The 20996-nt window shown below is 49.5% G+C and overlaps 1 protein-coding gene across 3 annotated transcripts in view; it reads right to left on the reverse strand.

Moving 5' to 3' along the window:
* TNS4 (tensin 4) overlaps positions 1-10084 on the reverse strand; it is a 23543-nt gene extending 13459 nt beyond the window's left edge. For 2 of the 3 annotated variants that reach the window (XM_010816251.3, XM_005220735.5), the window contains exons 1-2: positions 9979-10084; positions 5632-6160 (exon numbers count right to left, since the gene is read on the reverse strand). In XM_010816251.3, coding sequence (XP_010814553.1) covers positions 5632-6070 — 439 coding nt within the window. In that variant the 5' untranslated portion in view covers positions 6071-6160; positions 9979-10084. 3 annotated transcript variants of the gene reach the window in all.
* Between the last annotated feature and the right edge of the window lie 10912 nt (positions 10085-20996).

Raw genomic sequence — 20996 nt, forward strand, 5'->3', positions numbered from 1 at the left:
GCCCATGTAACCTGCAGTGGAAGTGTGGAGTCTTAACCACTGGACCACCACCCTTTCTTATACAGATGAGGAAACTGAGGCCCAGGGAGATGTTTGTTGGAATCAGGATCAGCCTCCAGCTTCACCTTCAGGGACCAGTTTCAATGTCACCCTCTCTGTAACAACTGCCCGTGGGTGGAGAGACAGTGACACGGACACGGGCTTTGGAGTCAGACAGACCTGGGTTTCAAATCTGGCTCTGCCCCTTGCTCTCTGAGAGCTTGGCGAAGTGACTTGACCACCTAGAGCCTCAGTTTCCAGGCCTGTAGAATTGGGTGGCTATACCCAGCCTCTTGGTGTTACAGTAAGGATGAACTGAGATGAAGGTAGGTGGCACAGCACAGCGTCTGGCACATAGTAAGCCTTTTAAAGCTGAGAGATCCTCTCCTTTGTGTGTGTTCCACTCCCCAGCTGGAATGACTGCACTGGTCACATCTTGAGATGCCTCTATTACTCAGGCTGGTGAAAGCGGTTTCTATGTCTGTGCCTGCAACGGAGGCAGGGATTCTCAAGCTTGGTTGCATGCTAGAATTACCAGATGAGCTTCGAAAAGTCCTAAAACTCAGGCTCCATCTGGTGCCAATTAGATCAGAACCTCCAGGGGTGCGCCCAGGCCCTCAGGGTGTTCGCTTAGCTCCCTAGGTGTTTTCACCGTGTACTGGACTGCACCACTGTGGTCCCCGGCCCAGCAGCACCCCTTCACCAGGGAGCTAGGAGATTGTGCAGAATCTCCGGCTCCACCCTAGGCCTACCGAATCAGAATCTGCATTTTAGCAAAATCCCAGGGGAGCTGTGTGCACCTTGGAGTTTGACAAGTCAGCGTTAGGGTTCACTTGCGTGCCAGAACTCCCTGGGGGCAGGGCTTGCCTGCCTTACTGAGCTGTAGACTCTTAGCACCCGAGGCTGCTGACTCACTCTGATGCTCTTTCATTCCCTAGTGGGGGCACCTAGGACTCTTGTTCCTCCCTGGAGTGGGGTGCCCTCTGGTTCTGCCCATGGGGGGATGGGTACCTCTCCTCCTGACTTTGGGGAGGGGAGCTGTTCTTGGTGCTGTTCTGGGAAAGGAAATGAACAAAGGGGGTCATTGAGCTGCTCCCTTCTAGAGGGTCGTGAGTCCTGCCTCTGGCTTCCCAGGATGAAGACTAGGGCAGAGTCATGGGAAACTGTACACTTAACTCCCATCTGCCAGCCTCCCACCCCCCTGGGCTCTGGTGCATGCACTATCCCCCCTCACCACCCCCGAAGTCCCTGCCTGCCCTAGCCCGCTCTGGGGTAGGACCTTCTGGCTCAGGACCTTCTAGCCCCGCTCATGGTTACTGCCTCTGTCTGAGCCTGCTTGGGCTGGGTAGGGGTGGAGGATTGCATCAGATGGAGAGGGGAGGCTGGCAGGTCGACCTGGGCATGCTGTCCCAGGGGGTGGAGGAACAGGCCTGGCTTTGTCGACAAACAAACCTAGGTGTGAGTCTAGGCTTTGCCACTTTCCCGCCAAGAATCATCAGGTAATTTTCCTAACTGCTCTGAGCCTCAGTTTCCTCATCTGTAAAGTGAGGATCTATGGTCCATGGTGGGCTTCAAAGAGCGTCTCCTGCCCGCCTGCTTTTGGGGGACAGTATTGGCCAGTTGGCTAATACTCTGGCTAAGGTGAGGGTCCCACTGATGAGGGCAAGAGAATATTTGGTACAGTGTATTGTGGGCTCTGAAAGGGAAGTTTTGGACTGGGGTAGATTCTTCGGCAAGGTTGGCAAGCACGACTTTTTTTTTTTTTTTTTAAATAGGTCTTTATAGTATTTATGGGCTTCCCTGGTGGCTCAGATGGTAAAGAATCTGCCTGCAATGAAGAAAACCCGGGTTCGATCCCTGGGTTAGGAAGATCCCCTGGAGAAGGGAACGGGTACCCACTCCAATACTCTTGCCTGGAGAATTCCATGGACAGAGGAGCCTGGTGGGCTACAGTCCATGGGGTCACAAAGAGTTGGAGACAGCTGAGTGACTAACACTTTCACTTTCACAGTGTTTATGCTCATAATCCTTTCAAACCTCAAGACTGCCCTTGTGCCCAGTGCCAGCAGGCCCGCTTTTACAGTGCATGAAACTGAGGCTCGGAGAAATGTAAGGGTAGAGCTAAGATTTACGGCCCCTTTTAAAACAAAGGCTGGTATTTACTGAGCATTGTGGGCTAGCACTGCCACAGGCATATTCCCTGTGTTAGCTCATTTAACTCGCATGACAACTTGACTGAGGTAGGAAACATTCTTAATTCCACGTCAGATGAGAAGTCAAGGCTCACAAAGGTTGAGGAGGGACTCCCCTGGTGGCCCAGTAGCTAAGATTCCACGCTCACAATGCAGGGCCCTAGATCCCACAGGCCACAGTTAAAGATCCCATATGCCGCAGTGGAGATCGAAGGTCCAGCGTGCTGCAACTAAGAGCAGCCAAACAAATACATGAATGATGTTACAGAAAGGGTTGAGGAAACTGATCCCTGCTCCTGCACTCTGTCTGCAGGGAGCTCTTCCACGGAGACAGGCTCCTCAGGACCCTTTGCCAAGGCCTTACCCGTAAGTAGGAGCTCAGCGGCTTTGGGGAGGGTCTCCCGGCCTGGTGAAGAGAGACCAAAGGCCTAGCTGAGGGACTGAGAAAGAGCAAGCAGACTCGGGCAGGAAGGGAGGGAGGAGTCCTGGAGCTGTGAGTCACTCCCGCTGCTGTAGCCTGGCATCGAGGTGGATGTGGCTGGGGTGGCGGGGCCCCCACCCCATCACCTGCGTGCACTTGCTGTTTACAGGCCCGTGGGGCAAGTCTGAGCAGTGCTGGGTGGATGCAGGCGCCAGCACCAGGCCGGGTGGGTGGAGGGGGGCCTGTGTGGGTGGGGGGCGGACAGACGTTTATTAGACACCCTTCACTCAGGATTGGCAAACTGCCTTGCCTGGCAGAAATTCTGGAAAATAAAATGGAGGTCTGTTCCAAGGATGGGGAGGGGTGGCAGAGGAGGGGATACGGTGTTTGCTTCTAGAAGCTGTGTTCCCTGGGGGTGGTGGATACATGCCTGCTCCCCGCTACCATGTCGCCCCTGGCCCGCCTCTGGTTAATCTGAAGGAAGGTCAGCAAGACGCAGAGGCAGAGAAACTGGAGGGGGTGGTGGTGGTGTAAACTCAGTGAAGCCCTGGAGGGCAGAAAACTTGCTCCGAGGAAGAAAGAAAAGTTAGAATATGGACTTTGGAGCCCAGAGGCCTGGGCTTTGAGCTGACCTACCACTCACTAGCTGTGTGACTGTGGCCATCATTTCCTCCCACTGAGCCTCAGTGTTCTTATCTGTAAATAAGGTTTCCACTATTTTCTTCCCAGGGTAGACGCTGGGATCATGCTTACAAAAATCCCTCTATACATTTTTAAGGGAGGGATCGATATAGGATAGCCAATGGTTAACTTTTGATTCTGCCAAGTTGGGACAAAAAGAAGCTGTGAATGTCTGCTAGCATCACAATTACAGAACATCTTCCACTCAACACGCCAAAAGTAGGACGAGTGAGAGTGCAAACAGAGGGGCCCTGCACACTGGGCACATTTGGCTGGGTGAAAAGTCACTGAGGGGCTGTGGGCCGGGGAGAGCTTTGTCACCAGGAGCAGTGGTCTGAGGGGAGGGTTTGGGGAGAGAGATGCAGTCACCACAGTGACAGGCAGGCTCTCACTATTCTTGTTATGGCAGAGAACTTCCAACAGGGAGCTGACCCTCTGGATACCCTAGGAGGTAGTGAGCTCCCAGGCATCACTGGTGTTCAGGCAGAGGAAAGAGGAGAGGATTTTTAGAAATTCCATCAAGGGGAGCTAGGTGGCTTCATCAGGACCCTGGGACCACCGCTGCCCTCTGGCGCCCCCTGCTGCCAAGAGTCTGGTGATCACATCCTCACAAGAGCAGGTTGTGCCTAGGGCATCTGAAAGGCCTGACTACTGCCCATCCGTCCCTTGGAGGAAGGGCCTTGTTGTCAACACCCCAACCCCATACATGTGCACGCTACCCAGAAACTGCTCTCACCCTAGTTGGCCTTGACTGCATAGAAGCCCTGCCTTGGGGCATGAGCATTAAAGTCCCGGGCTTGCTCCTGCCAGTGATAATTAGGCCCAAGCTATCTTTTCTGCAGAGACATGCCCATGACTGGCCTTAAGAAGCAAAAGACGGTTGAGGGATGGAGGTGGTTCATTTAACAGGCCTGGCAGGCAATGCTCCGGGGGCAGGAGCAGAAGGCCGGCTAGAGCCCAGGAACCCAGGTGCCAGAGGACCTGGGTGCTGGGCTCACCTCCACCCCAGGGTCTGACACTGTCCTGGAGCTGGTCCTAAATGCAACTCCAACGTTGACTATAAACAGCCACCACCGATCATGACCTATAGTGTCCTAGGATTTGTGATAAACACCCATCAGATGTTATTCCTTTTAATCCTTGCAATACCCTTTGAGGTGAAAACTCATCTCTGTTTTACAGAAGAAGAATCTGAGACACAAAGAAGTGTAAGCAGCTTGTGTAAGGTTTGCACGACTCCAGTGATTAGGCTACACTGGCTTCTCACTCAAGTCCATCAACCAAATCTTTTCATTTGTAAAATGAGGATAAAATATTCGTCCCATGGAGGTGGATTGGAGGGATCAAATTATTATCATCAAAGGTTCAATTATTAACTGCTCAACACACAAGTGCCTGGATAGGATGATAAATGCTCAATAAGCAGAAATTCTCCTGGATCCCATCTCTAATCTTCTCTGTATCCCCTAGCACACACTGATTGTTTAAACCCCTGGAGGCCTCAGTCTTCCAGCCTGTCTAATGGGGCTGCTGCTCCATGATCCTCATCCTCAATGTATACTTGAAACTCTTTGGGAAACTAAAGCCAGATGCAGAAATTTCTGGACAATTGTGGAGGTGGTGGTATCTTGGAGTTGGCTTGAACTAGCTCAAAAAAGCTGATTGTTAAATTTTCAAGATTTTTTTCAGCTTGTTGCTAAATGATGTACACATTGTAAGTTAATATAGTTTGATGCTTTAGGCATTACTAAAGAGTAAACTATATAAATTTACAATGTAGTGACATATTAAAAACAAAAGTAATTAATACTCAAAAATTCATCATGTTCTAATTATTTTACTATGTCTATACTTGAAGTTATTTACATCTATCGTTACTGGTGAGGTGAAAATACTATTCCTATAAAAATTTCAGGGGACCAAGTTAGAACCTAAAGAGAGACACCACAGAAGACTAAGATTCAGGGACCACACATTTATCGAGCTCTTATTTATATGCATGGCATTGTATAGTATTCTTACCTGTATTAGCTTATTTTAATTCTTTGAGAAATTACATAAAACAGGTATCCATCACTTTCCAAACTCAAGAACCAAATAGAATTGGACAGTGAGGACTACTTATATTTATCCCTTGTATAGAGCGGAGGAAACAGAGAGGTTAAGAAACTTGTTTAGAGACGCACAGCAGTCCCCAACAGGACATTGTTCTGTGTTCCTCCGATTTGATAGAAAACTCCTTCCTCATAAGGACTGGTCCCCAAGTCCTCTTCCCAGCACTGTGCCCCAGTTCCTTACCCAAGGCTTCAGGCTCTTCTTTCTTCTTTCCCAAGGTAGTGCTCTGGGTGGGCTGGGCCTCAGGGCCACCAGGCCCAGGAGGGAGCAGCTGGAAGGTGGGATCCAACTCCAGAATCATCTGGTTGAGGCTCTCCAGTGAGAAGTCAATGTAGGAGTCAAGGTCTTCCTGAGCCCCTGAGACCTGCTCCCCTGGGGCCTTCAGGAGGCAGCTGGCATTGGCTCCAGCCTGTGGGGCTGGCTGGAGCCTGCCAGGGGGCCCCTTGCAGGGCATGGGGGCCATCAGCGCCTGCGCTCCCCAGCCTTCCGTGGTGTAGTAGGGACATGGCGGCGGCAGGCTGGGGCTGGGGGCTGGGTGCAGGACCCTCCTGGGTTCCTCACAGGGAGCCAAGCCGACTGCGGGGCCTCCTGCCAGCAGGGGGCTGGACATCACCTGTGACATGTTGAGGGCAGTGACTTGGCAGTTTACCTCTGGCTTCCAGCCAGACTCACATCCCACAGTTGTCACTTGCCAACCGGGAGCTCCTGGGACCTGAAAGAAGCCGGGGGTGGGAACTGAGTAATTTCTGTGGATGAAACCTCTGCCTCCCCTCCCCATAAAGAAAGGCATATATATTCACTCATTTAAAAGCATGGCTGCTGGAGCCAGACTGCCTGGGATTTGTATCCTGGCTTCCCCAGTTACTAGCTGTGCAACGTTGGGGAAGTTAATTAACTTCTCTGTGCCTTGGTTTCCTCATCTATAGAATGAGTTAATATTTATAATATACTTAGAACTTGCCTAGTACATAATAAGCAGTATGCAAGTGATGGATAAATAAAATAATCTCAATAGATGTTTGATGGCTACCTATTATGTTCCAGCCTTACTTTTAAAATAAATAATAGCTAAAATTCCGGATTCCCAGGAGGCGCTAGTGGTAAAGAACCCACTTGCCAATGCTGGAGATGTAAGAGACTCAGGTTAGATCCCTGTGTCGGTAAGATCACCCAGAGGAGGGCGTGGCAACCCACTCCAGTATTCTTGCCTGGGAAATCCCATGGACAGAGGAGTCTGGCAGGCTACAGTTCATAGGGTCGCAAAGAGTCAGACACAGCTGAAGTGACTTAGCATAGCACGGCACAGCTAATATTCATTGAGTAATTATATGTACCTAGGCTCTGGTGTATAAAACCTTTTAAAATCCTCATAACAACCTTATGAAGTAGATGCTATTATTATCCCATTTTACAATGGGAGAACTGAGACACAAAGAGGTAAGCAACTTGCCCAAGGTCGTCAGGCCAACGGGTATCAGGGTAGGATTGGACCCCAGCTGTGTGGTGTCAGGGCCCCTGCATTTAGCTGCTACTCAGCCTGGGCCAGTTGGTGAAACAGACAGGCAAGCAGGTGAGCAATCACAACAGTGTCATCGGGGAGGAGGGGAGTCAGAAGGGACTCAGTGGGCACAGGGAAGGGGAGGGGGGAGGCCAGGGAGTGGGGGAGGCCAGGGAGGACTTCCTGGAGGAAGGGACATGTAAACGGAGACAAGGACGAAAAACAGGAGCTGGCTGGGCACACCAGGTAGGGGTGAGGAGGCAGGTGTATTCAGAGGCTGGATGGACCGAGGAGATCACAAGACGTTACTGAGCATCTGGGAAACAGAGAGAACCTAGGGTGAATGGAGGGGAGGTTGGGGTTGGGGAGGCAGGCTGGGCAGACCCTGCAGAGCCTTGCAGGCTGGGTTTGGTAGTGCTGACTCAACCCTGAGGGCAATGGAGAGCCACAGAATAGTTTAGAGTTTAGGAGTGACATCATCAGATGATATTCACTCCCTGGGGGCTCATCTGGGAAAGAGACGTCCCAGGCTTCCTGACTGTGGGAAGTTCTTCCCGTTGTTTAGCCTTAATGCTACATGATAGCAGTTTCTTCCAGGAGGTAAGAGGTTCCAAAACAGAGGCTGCCAAGAAAACTGTAAGGAGCTGGGACATGCTGATTGTGCTACAACTGCCTGCCCTGAGCCTCACCTTCCCCCTGCCCCTAGCACTCCCCAACTCCACTTTTCTCCTTTTCCAAGATATGTCTATTACATTCTGCTTTAGAGTTAGACCTCAGTCTCGGAAAAGTCATTGAGACCAGTCTGGGGCAAACGAAATGAATGCAGACTTCGGAGTCTGGAGATTTGAATTCAAACCCCAGTTCAAAGAGTTCCTTAAGGACTCGCTCTGACCCTCAGTTTCCTCATCTGTGAGATGGAAATAAGAATTCCTGCTATATATCCTCCCAGAAGGTGGTGTGGAACCAGTGAGATCCTGCTTGTAAAAGCTATCGGACAATTCTAAATACTACTTAGAAATCAGGGCTTATATAGAATATAACGCCTTCATAATAATAAATAATAAGAGCTCCCATTTACTGAGAATTTACCATGTGTCAGGCACTGACTTTCCCCATGGTAACTCTTCTAATCCTCTCATAACCCTAGGAAGTACTGCACCCCTATTACCAGTCCATTTTACAGATGAAGATACTGAGATTCAGAGAGGTTAAGAAATCTGTGTCGGCCACACATCCAGAAAAGTGATAGAGCTGGGTTTTAAACCCAGGCCTGGACTTTCGACCTTTAACTGTTTATATCACATGGAGTTCAAATGCAGAGAAACACCTGAGGTCCAGAGAGGGACTGTGAGTTGCCCAAGGCTCCTGCTAGACCTGCTGCCAGACTTCTCTTTGGCCAGATCCTGGAGGGGGCAGGCACATGTTAGGCTCGGGAAGCGTGTCTATAAATGGCAGTGAAAGGGAACGAGGAATGGGCCTTCAAACTCCTTTCTAGGGGCAGCTAAGGACATCAAGCTTTGGCTCCAAGCGCCCTGGGTTTGTCGGGGCAGGATCTCTGCACACCCTGAAGGTTTTCTGGCTGTGCCTCAAAGAGGACCTAGGGTTATGGTCTCTGGGGAATGCACTGGGTACCTGGTTCCTCCCCCAGGACTAGGATCCAGGATATCTGCCTACTGATTTGGAATCTGCTTTTATACCACCCTGGGCAAGTGTCCTTTCCTCTCTGGGCTTCAGTTGTCCCACCTGTATAATGGGAATGCAATCGTAACAGACACTTAAAATGTACTCATCTTGTTTTCTCAATGGTTCTCTGAAGAAAGTACTCTTACGGTGGGGCTGGAGAGGTTAAGGGACTTGCCTGAAGTCATACAACTCACAGCACCCAGAGTGGAACTGGGATCTGAACTCAGGTGATCTTGGCTCCCGGTCCCATAGTCCTTGCCACTGTTTCATAGATTTAAGATCCATTTCACCTTTCTCTGCCCCTTCTGGGATTCTAGAACCCAGTGGGACAGGCCTGAGATTGAGCAAAGTTTAGGCAGCCCCTTGGGATTTTCTTTAAGTCTTCTCACTTTTGACACTCCCCAAAGCACCACCAGACCTCCCAGGGCAGGGTCTGGCCTCACCCCTTTATTCCTGGACACTCTTTCTTCTGTCCCCACCAGCACACGTCTCTAGCTCTTTCCTTCCTGATCAAAAGGGGAGGGGAAGACCCCTGGGCTCAGCACTCTGTGTGTGTATGTTGGGGGGCTGTAGTGGGTATGGAGGGCTCCAGCCAACTCAGTCTTATTTATAGGTCCTGCCCACCCATGGGACTCAAATCTCCTTCTTTGTTCCCAAGGGCTCTGGAGGCAGGGAGATCCTGATTCCTGGGCAAATCCCCTTGTCAGTTTCATTGCCAGCTTCTTCTCCTGACTCACTCTTTCCCTCCTACAAGCCCAGGGCAGTGGAGGGAGAGGATGGCAGAGGGGAGGACAAGTGTCCCGCAGAGTGCCTCACCTCACTAGCCCAATCCCCTCCCCACCCCCCTGCTGGAAGAATGGCTTCTGATCGTCCCCTGGTCCCCACTTAGACCTGGAAAAGCAGACCTGGGATAGGAGACAGGGACCCGCAGGGGCAGTGAAGGTCTTTCCCTACCCGTGCCCTGCCCACCCTCTCCCTCCCATTCTAGGATTTCTGCTGGCCTCTGAATGATCCAGCATGGGTTGGGGGGTGGGGCGGGGCTAATGGCCAGGCCCTGAGGGCTCTGGGCTGGTGGGCAGGAGGATCGGTTCTGGGTCTGTTCCCTTCCCAAGTCTCAGGAACCTGGGCAAACCCCTTCCCCTCCCCAGACCCTGGTTCTCTCATCTGTACACTGAGGGCTACAGATTTAGTTCCCTCAAAGTGCAGAACTTGAGTCTGTGGTCCTGGGACCATCTTGTCTGTCTCCACCTTCACTCTGAGCCCCAGGAGAGGAGAAAAACTGGGGACAAGGGCTGGCTGAAGGGGCTGAGCCTCCTCCTCTTTTCTCCTTGAAGAATAAAGGCGCCTACCTGTTGTCCAGGGTGAGCAAGACGCTTCTGCCTTCACTCTTGGCTCCTGGGACAGACGAAGTGAGGCGGTTGGTCAGAGCCCAGGTGAGGAGTAAAGGGAGGCGCCCTTCACCTCCAGCCCCGCCTTAAGAGCAGCCAGCCAAGCCCGCCCGCCCTCCTCCCCGCCAGCCCTACACGTGGCCTGACAGCCCACAGGCCCCACCCGCCTGTCTGGACCAGCTCAGGTGGGGCTGGCACAGGCAGGGAAGGGAAGCCTGGCCTTGGTGGGCACTGGAGCCCGGTGTGTGAGTGTGTGTGAGAGGCTCTTAAGCATCCTATTTCCTCCCTGGGCACTGAGTGCTCAGGGGAACCTCTGCTTGGACAGGGGCTTCTTAGAACCAAGTGTGCTGTAGGTGTTCCCTTCACCTGAGTGCCAGCCAGGGAAGGGACACAGGGTTGGTTGGCAGAGCTAGCAGAGAGTGGGGAGCAGGATGCCAAGGGGCAGGAGACCCTTCCCACAGGCCTCTTCTGTGCTCTCTGAGCTGGGTCATACTGCTACAGGTACTGGGTAGGGGCCTGCTGGGACTCACGCTGGACACAGATCTTGTCTTTTTTTCTTAGTCTGGGAATAGGCTTCTAACTCAAGGAGAAGAGGCTCTGAGTGTCTGGAGGGCTTTGAGAAGGGGCTCAGCGCCACGATGGTCTTCATTCATTCACTCACAGACTATCTCTGTGCACATTCTGGTGGAAGTTCCATGTGGGAGTGATGGCAGAAAGTCCAAAAGTCCAGACATCCCCTCTCCCTGGCTCCACCTCCCTTCCTGTTCTGTGTCAGGGATCCCAGAATGTGGTGGGCATCCAGACTTTGTTGGGGAGGGGCACTGTGGTAAAGCCGAGTCCCCTCTGGGCAGGTTGGTTGAAAGCTAGGGAGCTGGCATACTCTCAGCCCAGGGACTCAGGGTGATCCCAGCAGGGGCTTATCTTAGGGGTGGGCTGGGGGGAGGGCTGCCCAGAGCTCCCGTGATGCTCAGTAGAAGGGCTTCTGGCCTTAAAGTCTTTGATGTTCTGTGGCTTCATGGAGGCATCGTGGCCTGTGTCGAGGGAGGCCAGGAAGCACAGCTGAGCATGGCAGTGAAAGGTGATGACTGAAAGACTCTGAAAGGTGTCTCTGGATGTTCGCGCAGCCAGCAGCCCATGGCTTGGTGAGCAGTTGTGTCTTTGAATGAAGAAAATGATGCCCCTCCATTGGGGTGTGTGCAGTGCAAGCCAACATGCACTGCCCACAGCAGCCTTATTCACGGGCAGTCAGCTGCTGAGATTCTCGGGGGAAGGTACAGGTTGTGGGGTGGGGGATGGAGCATCAGGCCGGGATTGGAGTGGTCCTGACATTGGCCCTGGCTGTGTTCCTGGGAGCTGGAACCAAGGGCAGTTTTAGCAGTGGTTCTTCAGGCCTGGGAGCCCTAGGCTTGTGCCCCTGTGCCTGAGCGTTACAATCTTTCTTGGCAGATTTGACCTTCTTGGTTCACATTTGGCTGTTCCCTTTACCTTAAGCCAGTCTCAGGAACACTGATTCCAGCCTCAGCATCCTCACAGACCTTGTGCACCATACCTTCCTGCCTCTGCCTAATCCCCCACCTCACTCTGCTACCACCATGCTCCTCTGAAATCATCAGCCTTTCTGCATCGATGGATATGACCATGTGATTTTTTCCCCCTCTCTAACTTGTTGATGTGATGGAGTATAGTAACTGATTTTTGAATACTGAACAAACCTTGTATACCTGGGATACATCCTACTTGGTTGTGCTGTATAATTCTTTATACATTGTAGGACTCAATGTGCTAGTATTTTATTGAGGATGTTTGCATCGATGCTTGTGAAAGATATTGATTTGTGGTTTTCTTGTAAAGTCTCGGTCTGGTTTTGGTATTCGGGTGATGTTGGCCTCCCAATTAGCTCATATACTCTTTGCTTCTAGCTTCTGAAGGAGACTGTAGAGAATTGGTATAATTTCTTCCTTAAATGTTTGGTAGAATTCACCAGTAAACCCACCTGGGCCTGATGCTTTCAGTTTTGGAAGATTATTAGTAGACACAGGCCTATTTACAACATTTCTTTCCAACCTCAACATACAGCATTTTCCTGGCTGCTGGGGGGAACTTGGTCTATATCTGCACTTCCGAGACAAGGGATTCCAAGTATTTTGATGGATCCTGAACTCTGCTCACTAAAGAAGATGGAAAACCAATCAAACAAAAAATGTAGTTTCCTACAGGGTGTTTTTTTTTTTCTTGTCAAGAATCCATTCAAAATACACATTCATTCAAAATCCATTTATTGACTGCTTTGATGTTAGGCACTGGGATACCAAGATGAATGGGACAAGATTCCTGTCCCGACGGAGCATACAGTCTATGCATGCTCTGTAGAAGCATGGAAGTTCTGTTCAGTTGCTCAGTCATGTCTGATTCTTTGCGACCCCATGGACTGCTGCACACCAGGCCTCCCTGTCCATCACCAACTCCCGGAGCTTGCTCAAACTCATGTCCACAAATCAGTGATTCCATCCAACCATCTCATCCTCTGTCTTCCCCTTCTCCTCCTGCCCTCAATTTTTCCCAGCATCAGGGTCTTTTCCAATGAGTTAGTTCTTCGCATCAGGTGGCCAAAGTACTGGAGTTTCAGCTTCAGCATCAGTCCTTTCAGTGAACATTCAGCACTGATTTCCTTTAGGATGGACTGGTTGGATCTCCTTGCAGTCCAAGGAAAGGGAGACTCATAGGCAAATAAGGCCCCAAACTCCAGGCTGCTGCTTGCCTAGAGCCCTACGAAGGAGGGAAATGCACCATCCTCTATGGTAACCATTAGTCACGTGTGGAGGAAGAACGTGCCCGGTCTATACTGAGACATGTCATCAGTGTGAAGAGCTTCCCAGGTGGTACTAGTGGTAAAGAATTCACCTGCCAATGCAGGAGATGCAAGAGATGTGGTTTTCCTGGGTTGGGAAGATCCCCTGGAGTAGGTAATGGCAACCCACTCCAGTATTCTTGCCTAGAAAAAATTCCATGGACAGAGGAGCCCTGGTGGGCTACAATCCATGGGGTCTCAAAGAGTCAGACATGATTGAACACACATACGTAGATGGGAAATACAATTTAGATTTCAAAGACTTAGTTTGAAGAATGTAAATATCTCATTGGTGCTTTTTCTCTTGATAACATGATAATATTTTGTAGATGTTGGGGTAAATAAAATAAACCAGCAAAGTTAATTTGACCTGTTTCTTTTCACTTTTTGAGATGTACTTTATTAGCTTCCAGGGCTTCCTTGGCTCAGCTGGTAAAGAATCCGCTTGCAATGTGGGAGACCTGAGTTCGATCCCTAGGTTGAGAAGATCCCCTGGGAAAGGGAAAGGCTACCCACTCCAGTATTCTGGCCTAGAGAATTCTATGGATTGTATAGTCCACGGGGTCGCAAAGAGTCGGACATGACTGAGCAACTTTCACTTCACTTCACTTATTAGTTTCCAAAGACTGTTGTAACAAATTTCCACAAACCGAGTGGCTTAAAACATCAAAATGGAGTCATTCAAGGTCTGGAGACTAGAGGCTGGATTTTGGGTCGTTGGGAAGAACTGGTTCCTTGCCTCTTGCAACTTCTAGTGGCTGCCCTGGAATTCCTGGGCTATGGTCATGTTCTTCAATCTCTGCCTTGTCTTGTCTTTGCTTTCTTCTCTGGCTGTGTTATCTTTTGGGGGAGCTGCACTGGGTCTTCATTGCTGCACATGGGCTTTCTCTGGTTGCAGAGCAAGGAAGGGCTCTTCTCTAGTTGTGGTGCAGGGTTTCTCAGTGTGGTGGCTTCTTTTGTCTGTGCTGGCACCAGCCCTAGGGTGTGTGGGCTTCAGTAGTTGTGACTCGTGGGCCCTAGAGCGCACGCGCAGTAAATGTGGCTCATGGGCTTAGTTGCTCTGAGACATGTGGGATCTTCCTTGACTAGGCAGGTGGATTCTTAACCACTGGACCACGAGGGAAGTCTGTATCTGTGTTATCTTTTGCCTCTGTTTTATAAAGACCCTTACGATAGCATTTAGGGACCCCCCTAGATAATCCAGGGTAATCTGTCTGTGAAATCCTTAATTACATTGGCAAAGATCCTTTTTCCAAATAAGGTAACACTGGAAAGTTCCAGGAGTTAAGACTTGATATTTTGAGGGTGGCCATTATTCAATCTCTATGTGTGCCTGCTAGAAAGTTTAGAGTTACATATGTGACTTGATTATATTTCTGACAGTTGCAGGCTATAGTAACTCCTGACTCCTGGTGCCAGAGAAAACATCTCAGACTCAAAAGGACATTCAAAGTGGAGGGGGATGGTGAGTAACCTGGGCGAGGTAGGAGAGGTGAGAAAGCCTGGGATACTCCTAGACTTTTGGGGTGTTCTCTGTAGCTAGAACTCAGGGTGAGGGTGTGAAGAACGCTGGGAGAAAAATCTGGAGAGACGATGTGTATACAGCATCACTTTTGCCCACTTTTCTCCTAGTGAGCCTTGCTTAGCTGGAGAGGCTGGACACTGACCACTGTGTTCCTCAGACTCTGTTGCTGCTAGAGTTTTATTTAGGAAACAGGTCTGTCAATCAAACAGACTTGGAAACATGACTCGTCACTCAGCATGGTTATGGAGGCACTGATTTAGGGGGCAGTTGCCTTCTAGCATCCAGTGTCCAGCTTTGTGGGTGCAGAGAAGTTGTTGTTCAAATGGCCTCCTGACCCCTCAATCAGTTAGGTGATGGTTCTTGAAACCAACAGACCTTCTTGGGTGGTTCCGGATTCCTTACCTTTTTGATGGTGTCAGAGGAGGTGCTTGCTTCTTAGGGTGGGTCCCAAGTTTGTCTTTGGAGTCATTCCTGCAGGTGCAGCCTGTTCCTTTAGCCCTTCTGATGAGTTTATCAGCATGGCATTACCTGCATGACATTCCTTTCTGCTTAATTTAGCTAGTGTGGTTTCTGTTTCTTGCTGCTGAGTGATGCAGGTGGGTTGGTCCAGGGGGTCAAGGGCATGGCAGTCGCCCTAAGCAATCTGACTTTTCTGTTGCAGACGATGGAGATACAGGAAATGCTTTAAAGCAGAACAGGAACAGGGAGGAAAAGCCGTGAACATCTTTGTGCCCGAGAAAGATCTCCTTGCTTCAGGGAGATGCTGAACCCCTTGAGAGGGTAGCTGAGGAGCAGGCCTTACTTTTCTCTGGGACTGTCTTTTCTCTGGGGTCAAGACAGGTGCCAAAGATTTAAGAGGGCTGTTCTTTGCTACAATGGGGACAGAAAAGTGACCTAGCCTCCGGAACTTTCCAAGCTTTATTTGCAGCAGGCAAGACTGAAATAGCAGGAAGGGCTTCTCAACAAAGACAATAGTGAGATTTTGGTAACTAAATTAGCTAAACCAGGCTCTGTGTGAAGGGCCAGAAAGAGCAGAGCAAGAAAAAGGCCGTACCTGGCACTCTGGATGCTCGAATTTACACTCAGTCTCTGTGGCCAATTAGCTGTGATGTCAGAGCCAGATGGGCCCCTTGGGCGCTGCCATCACCCTGAACTCAAACTTTATTATTCGTATGTCATCAGTAAAAAATGTTGAGCAGGCCTCCCTTATATCTGTTTATGAATTATTTTCATAGAACTAAATAAATTATAAACATAAAGTATATGCATAAAATACATTAGCATATACATTATAAAATATATATTATGAAATATGTACACTATACATATATGAATAAGCTAGACATTATGCATATTATTATATGCACATTATAAAGCCACATAACTAGAAATGAAAGAGGTAATAAATACAAACAGCTTTAAAATAATTTTTATGGCATTTCATTTCATAATGGCCTAAAATCCCTTTTTGCTCTCCATAATGAGAGCGATGCCATTGAATATCCTTCTTTATTTTTGAAAATCCTAGTTTCACACTCTGCAGGACAGTGACTTGAATGTCTGGTACTAAATTCAGTTTATTTCAATATTCAGTTTTAAAGGCTGTCACAGCTGAAAAGAAGGCTTCATGAAGATACCTAGATCCAGATGGACGAGGTGCATTGTGGGCTGTGCTCATTAAACCGTGACATTCATTTTTCAGTTTTCAATGCCATCCACCAATTATGCAAAGGTTTTGTTCAAAATTGACTTTCAAATTTCCATCCTCTCTCTCATGTCAATCAGTTCTTCGTGCAAAGAAATTGGAATATGTTGCATTTTAATACTTTCACAAATGGATTTTAAACCCACTCAAACTCATTTTAAAGCAAGTTAAAAATTCCTTTTTTGTTTTCTTTGATGGGTGGATGTGAAAGATCTTGGGAACACATGAGGTTTTCGGCAATAAAATCAAGGAACAATGGGAACACTTTCCAACTTTATTTCTAAATGTTCTCTCATACTATAGTCCTTCCAAAAAAAAATTACTTCCTTAACAACTGTTTAAACTTCACCTTTGTCCTCATGAAAAGAGATTTCACTTTTGGAAATCATCACTGGAGAACTCAACGCACAACCCTTGTCCCTCCTTCCTGAAATGTCAAATGAAATCATGTCCTGGGATCAGCGGGAAGTGCTCCTGGTTTCTTGCTGTTTCTTCGCAGAAATCTTTTTAGGCCACTTGTCCTTTTTTTAAAAAAAATTCTGTTTTGAAATTTTTATTTGGCTACACCAGGTCTCAGTTGCCGCACGTGGGATCTTCAGTCTTTGTTGCCTGCTGCATGCAGTATTCTAGTTGCAGCTTCGGGGATCTAGTTCCCTAACCAAGGACTGAACCTGTGCCCCCTGCAGTGGAAGTGAGAAGCCCTTCCACTGGACCGCCAGAGAAGTCCCAGTTTAGTTTGAATCAGACGTTACAATCTGTGCATTCCACTGAACTGAGCTTATGTGAATGGCAACATGTCACAATAGGTCAGAAGTTGAGCAATCTAGTGAGGGTGCCGTCCTCAAGTTCTCTGCCTGATGGACATGTCTCCTACCAGACATTGACTAATGTGGGGGACATGATCAGCCAAAATAGACTGAGTGGGGGTGCCTGGGCCAATTTTTATGTTAAATATTAGCTGAGCTGAATTCTTTTATTTCTTTTTAGATAGAAATACATGTGGAAGCATGTATGTTGAATTCTAAGATTTTCTTCCCACATACCCGTGGATCAGTCTGTTACCCTGTGGGGTAGGTGGTCAGATCAGCTGAGGCTTGGGCTGGGAGGGGGTAATAAGAGAGTCAGAGTGGCTAGTAAGACACTTAGGTCCTTGCTTTCCTGGGCCTCCTTCCAATGCCCACAGAGGCAGAGTGGTTTCTGCAGCCCCAGCCCCATTGCGCCGGGTCCTGCGGTCTCAGGAATACCTGTCTTCCTGGGGCCTGGGGCTGGGACCTTGGCATCTGCTCTACATTGCTCTCTGGGAAGCACACTGGGTGGGCCCCAGAGTAGGTGTGAACAAGCTTCTGATCATAACACCCTTTTCCTTTCCTACCCTTTCCTCTCTTGCGACAGAGTCTGCATCAGTCTGACCAGAGCTAAGTCATGCGTCTTCTCTAGACCAAATATTTTGTCCTTGACTTTGGGACACAATTTGGTGATTCTTACACCTTAGGGTTAAAGCAGGCGTGCATGCTTAGTCCCTCAGTTGTGTCCAACTCTTGGCAACCCCATGGACTATAGCCTGCCAGGCTCCTCTGTCCATGGGATTCTCCAGGCAAGAATACGGGAGTGGGTTGCCATGCTCTCCTCCATGGGATCTTCCCGAACCAGGGTTTGAACCCGCATCTCCTGTGTCTCCTACACTGCAGGTGGATTGTTTACCACTAGTGCCATCAGTATCCAAACCCAGACAGTCCGGGGGCTCGCCAACCTCAGGCCTGCCCATCTTCCTGGGGAGGGGGGCAGAGCAGGGTTACTCCTGGGGACATCAGTGCCTATGTCCCACTCCTGGCCAGGGTAGCAATGACCAAGGTTCTGGACCATCTGTCCAGGGCCTGGCCTGGAGAAGGGGGCCCTGGCCAGCTCGGGGAGGAGGGGGCTGCTGCTGGTGATCCTACATAGCCCTAGGCCCAAGGTGAGCTCATCAGATGAGCAAGGCCTCCTGCTGAGCCTAGCGGGGGGGGGGGGGGGCGGGGGGGGGCGGGGGGGGGCGGTGACTAAGAGGACGCTCTGTGCTCTCCTAACCCGCCGGTTCCTACTGCGTGCCCACTCTGTCTTTACTTCTTGAGCTTAGCTCTGCTGTCACTGACAGCACCAGGCAGCCTTTGACATACTGCAGCTTTGGAGCCATGTGCGGCCAAAGGGCGTGGCATTCAGGGCAACACCCCTGTGTCCTTCAAATTCAATTCCTTTCCTTCCTGGGTACATAGTGACACTACAGTTCCCAATCTCCCCTGCAGGCAGTCAGAGCCACGGGCTGAGCTCTGGTCAGTGGAATGTAGCTGAAGAAATGTAAACCACGCCACGTCCTGGTCTGAGCTCACTTTCTTCCCTGTCCCGTGGCCAGGTGTGGAGGACCCAGGGGAGGATGGCAAGGCCCTCCCTACAGTGGGCTGGAAGAGGCTTGAGTCCCTGCAGAACTACAAGGAGCAGAACCTACGCCCATTGCACACATGGGCCCGGGGCAGTGAAAATGCAGAGTCATAACCACTTAAAGAATTCCCAAATTTATTAAGATTTTTTTTTAACTTAAAAAAAGAAAAAAATCTTTTGACTGTGTCATCTGGCATGTGGGAACTTCGTTCCCTGATTAGGAATCAAACCTGTACCCCTTGCATTGGCAGCATGGAATCTTAACCACTAGACCACCAGGGAGGTCCCTTGAATTCTTTAAGATTTTTTTACCGTGGGAGTTACAAGTTTAGTCTCTGGAGGTGGACCCCCAGTTTCTCCCATGGATGGGCCATGAGATTCTGGGAAAATTCACGGATGTCCCTGTGCCCGTTTCCTCACCTGTGAGTGTGTGCACACTGCAGGGTATGTGGGAGGTATGGACAGTGATGGACACACCAGGTTTGTGGGCCCTGCTGTGTTGTGAGGGTTGGCATTTGATTCATCTCTCTGGGTCCCTGCTGGGCCTGGCACAGTGGCAATGTCTGATGGGCCCTGCCCAGGTGGCTCCTGGTCTTATGGGTGACCAGAGGACTAGAGCTCTCAGCTGAGAGCCCTAGGCAGACTGAGATGTGCCACAGAAGACAGGTACTAGCAAAGTGCTCTCTGCAAACATACTTAGTCGCTCAGTTGCGTCCGACTCTTTGTGTTCCTTTGACTGTAGCCCACCAGAGTCCTCTGTCTATGGGAGGGGGTTGCCACTTCCTCTTCAGGAGATCTTCCTGACTCCAGGATTGAACCTGTATCTCCTGCGTTGCATGTGGATTATGCGCTGAGCAATCAGGGAAGCCCTAAAGGGCTCTCTGGGGGGACATTAATTCTGCCTGAGGCTCTAGTTGAAGATTTCATGGGGGAGGTAGCATTTCATCAGGCCCTTGAAGGAGAAAGGATCATATTCAGACCACAGATGTGGGCCATGCTTGCTCTAGGTTAAGCAAAGTTCTGGTGAGTTAAATCCTGAGGTAGAAAGAGCTGGACATGTGTGGCTGGAATCGGCACCTCTAACATTTTCAAGGCCTGGGGGAAGATTTCAAACGGAGGCAGTGGTAGGCAGAATTCTGAACATGCCCCTATCCCAAGACCCCATCCCCTGGTTCGGTTCTGTTCAGTTCAGTCACTCAGTCATGTCCGACTCTTTGTGACCCCATGGACTGCCACATGCCAGGCCTCTCTATTCATCACCAACTCCTGGAGTTTGCCCAAACTCATGTCTATCGAGTCGGTGATGACATCCAACCACCTCATCCTCTGTCTTCCCCTTCTCCTCCTGCCTTCACTCTTTCCCAGCATCAGGGTCTTTTCCAATGAGTCAGTTCTTCCCGTCAGGTGGCCAAAGTATTGTAGTTTCAGCTTTAGCATCAGTCCTTCCAATGAATATTCAGGACTGATTTCCTTTAGGATTGACTTGTTTGATCTCCTTGCAGTCCAAGGGACTCTCCAGAGTCTTCTCCAACACCACAGTTCAAAAGAATCAATTCTTTGGCACTCAGCTTTCTTTATAGACCAATTCTCACATCCATCCATGACTACTGGAAAAACCATAGCTTTGACTAGACAGACCTTTGCTGGCCAAGTAATGTCTCTGCTTTTTAATATCCCATGGTTACTCAGTCAAATACCAATCTAGGTGTCCCATGAAGGAATTGTGCAGATATAAATTCCCAAGTCAGTTAAAATACAGAGATTAATTAGATGGGTCTGACCAAATTAGATGAGTCGTTTATAAAGAGAGTCTTTTTCCTTTCTGGTAGCAGATAAGAAGTTAGGAAGATTCAAAGCACATGAAGGATTTCACTCAAGAGCATCTCTTGGCTGACAGCCAGCAGGGAAATGGGAACCTTAGTCCTACAACCATGGGACTGGATTCTGCCGACAATCGGAACAAGTCTGGGAGTGGATTCTTCCCCAGAACCTCCCGATAAGAGCTCATGATGATTTTGGCTTTGTGGAGGCAGAGAACCCAGTCGAATCCACACAGACTTCTGGCCGCTGAGCTGTGAGTTAATAAATGGGTGTTTTTGCCACTCAGTCTGTGGTCAATTGTTAAACAGCAACAGAAGACAAATACAGACGATGAATTACCACAATCTAAATATTCCAAAGCCAAAAGTCAAGCTTACAGACTGTTAATCAAATACTGTCTACCCATCTGTCTTGACATATATACCTTCATAATGACCTTGAAGGCCAGGGTCAAACTTGTAATTCTCTGATGACTTGGAATTCTGTGCCAGCAGGTAGCTGTCCTTAGAGGGCTGGCCCCTGGGTTCCAGCCCCTGGTCTGTGGTCTGAGCCCTCTTCTCTTGTCATTCCTGGCTCCATCCAGCACCAGGAGGGGTGGGGAGCCTTGGCTGGATGAGCTAAATTCCATTAACTCCCTTGCAAACAGCTGTCCCTTGCCTGTCCCTGGG

The sequence above is a fragment of the Bos taurus genome, chromosome 19, assembly GCF_002263795.3.
Source record: "Bos taurus isolate L1 Dominette 01449 registration number 42190680 breed Hereford chromosome 19, ARS-UCD2.0, whole genome shotgun sequence".
Lineage (NCBI taxonomy): Eukaryota > Metazoa > Chordata > Mammalia > Artiodactyla > Bovidae > Bos > Bos taurus.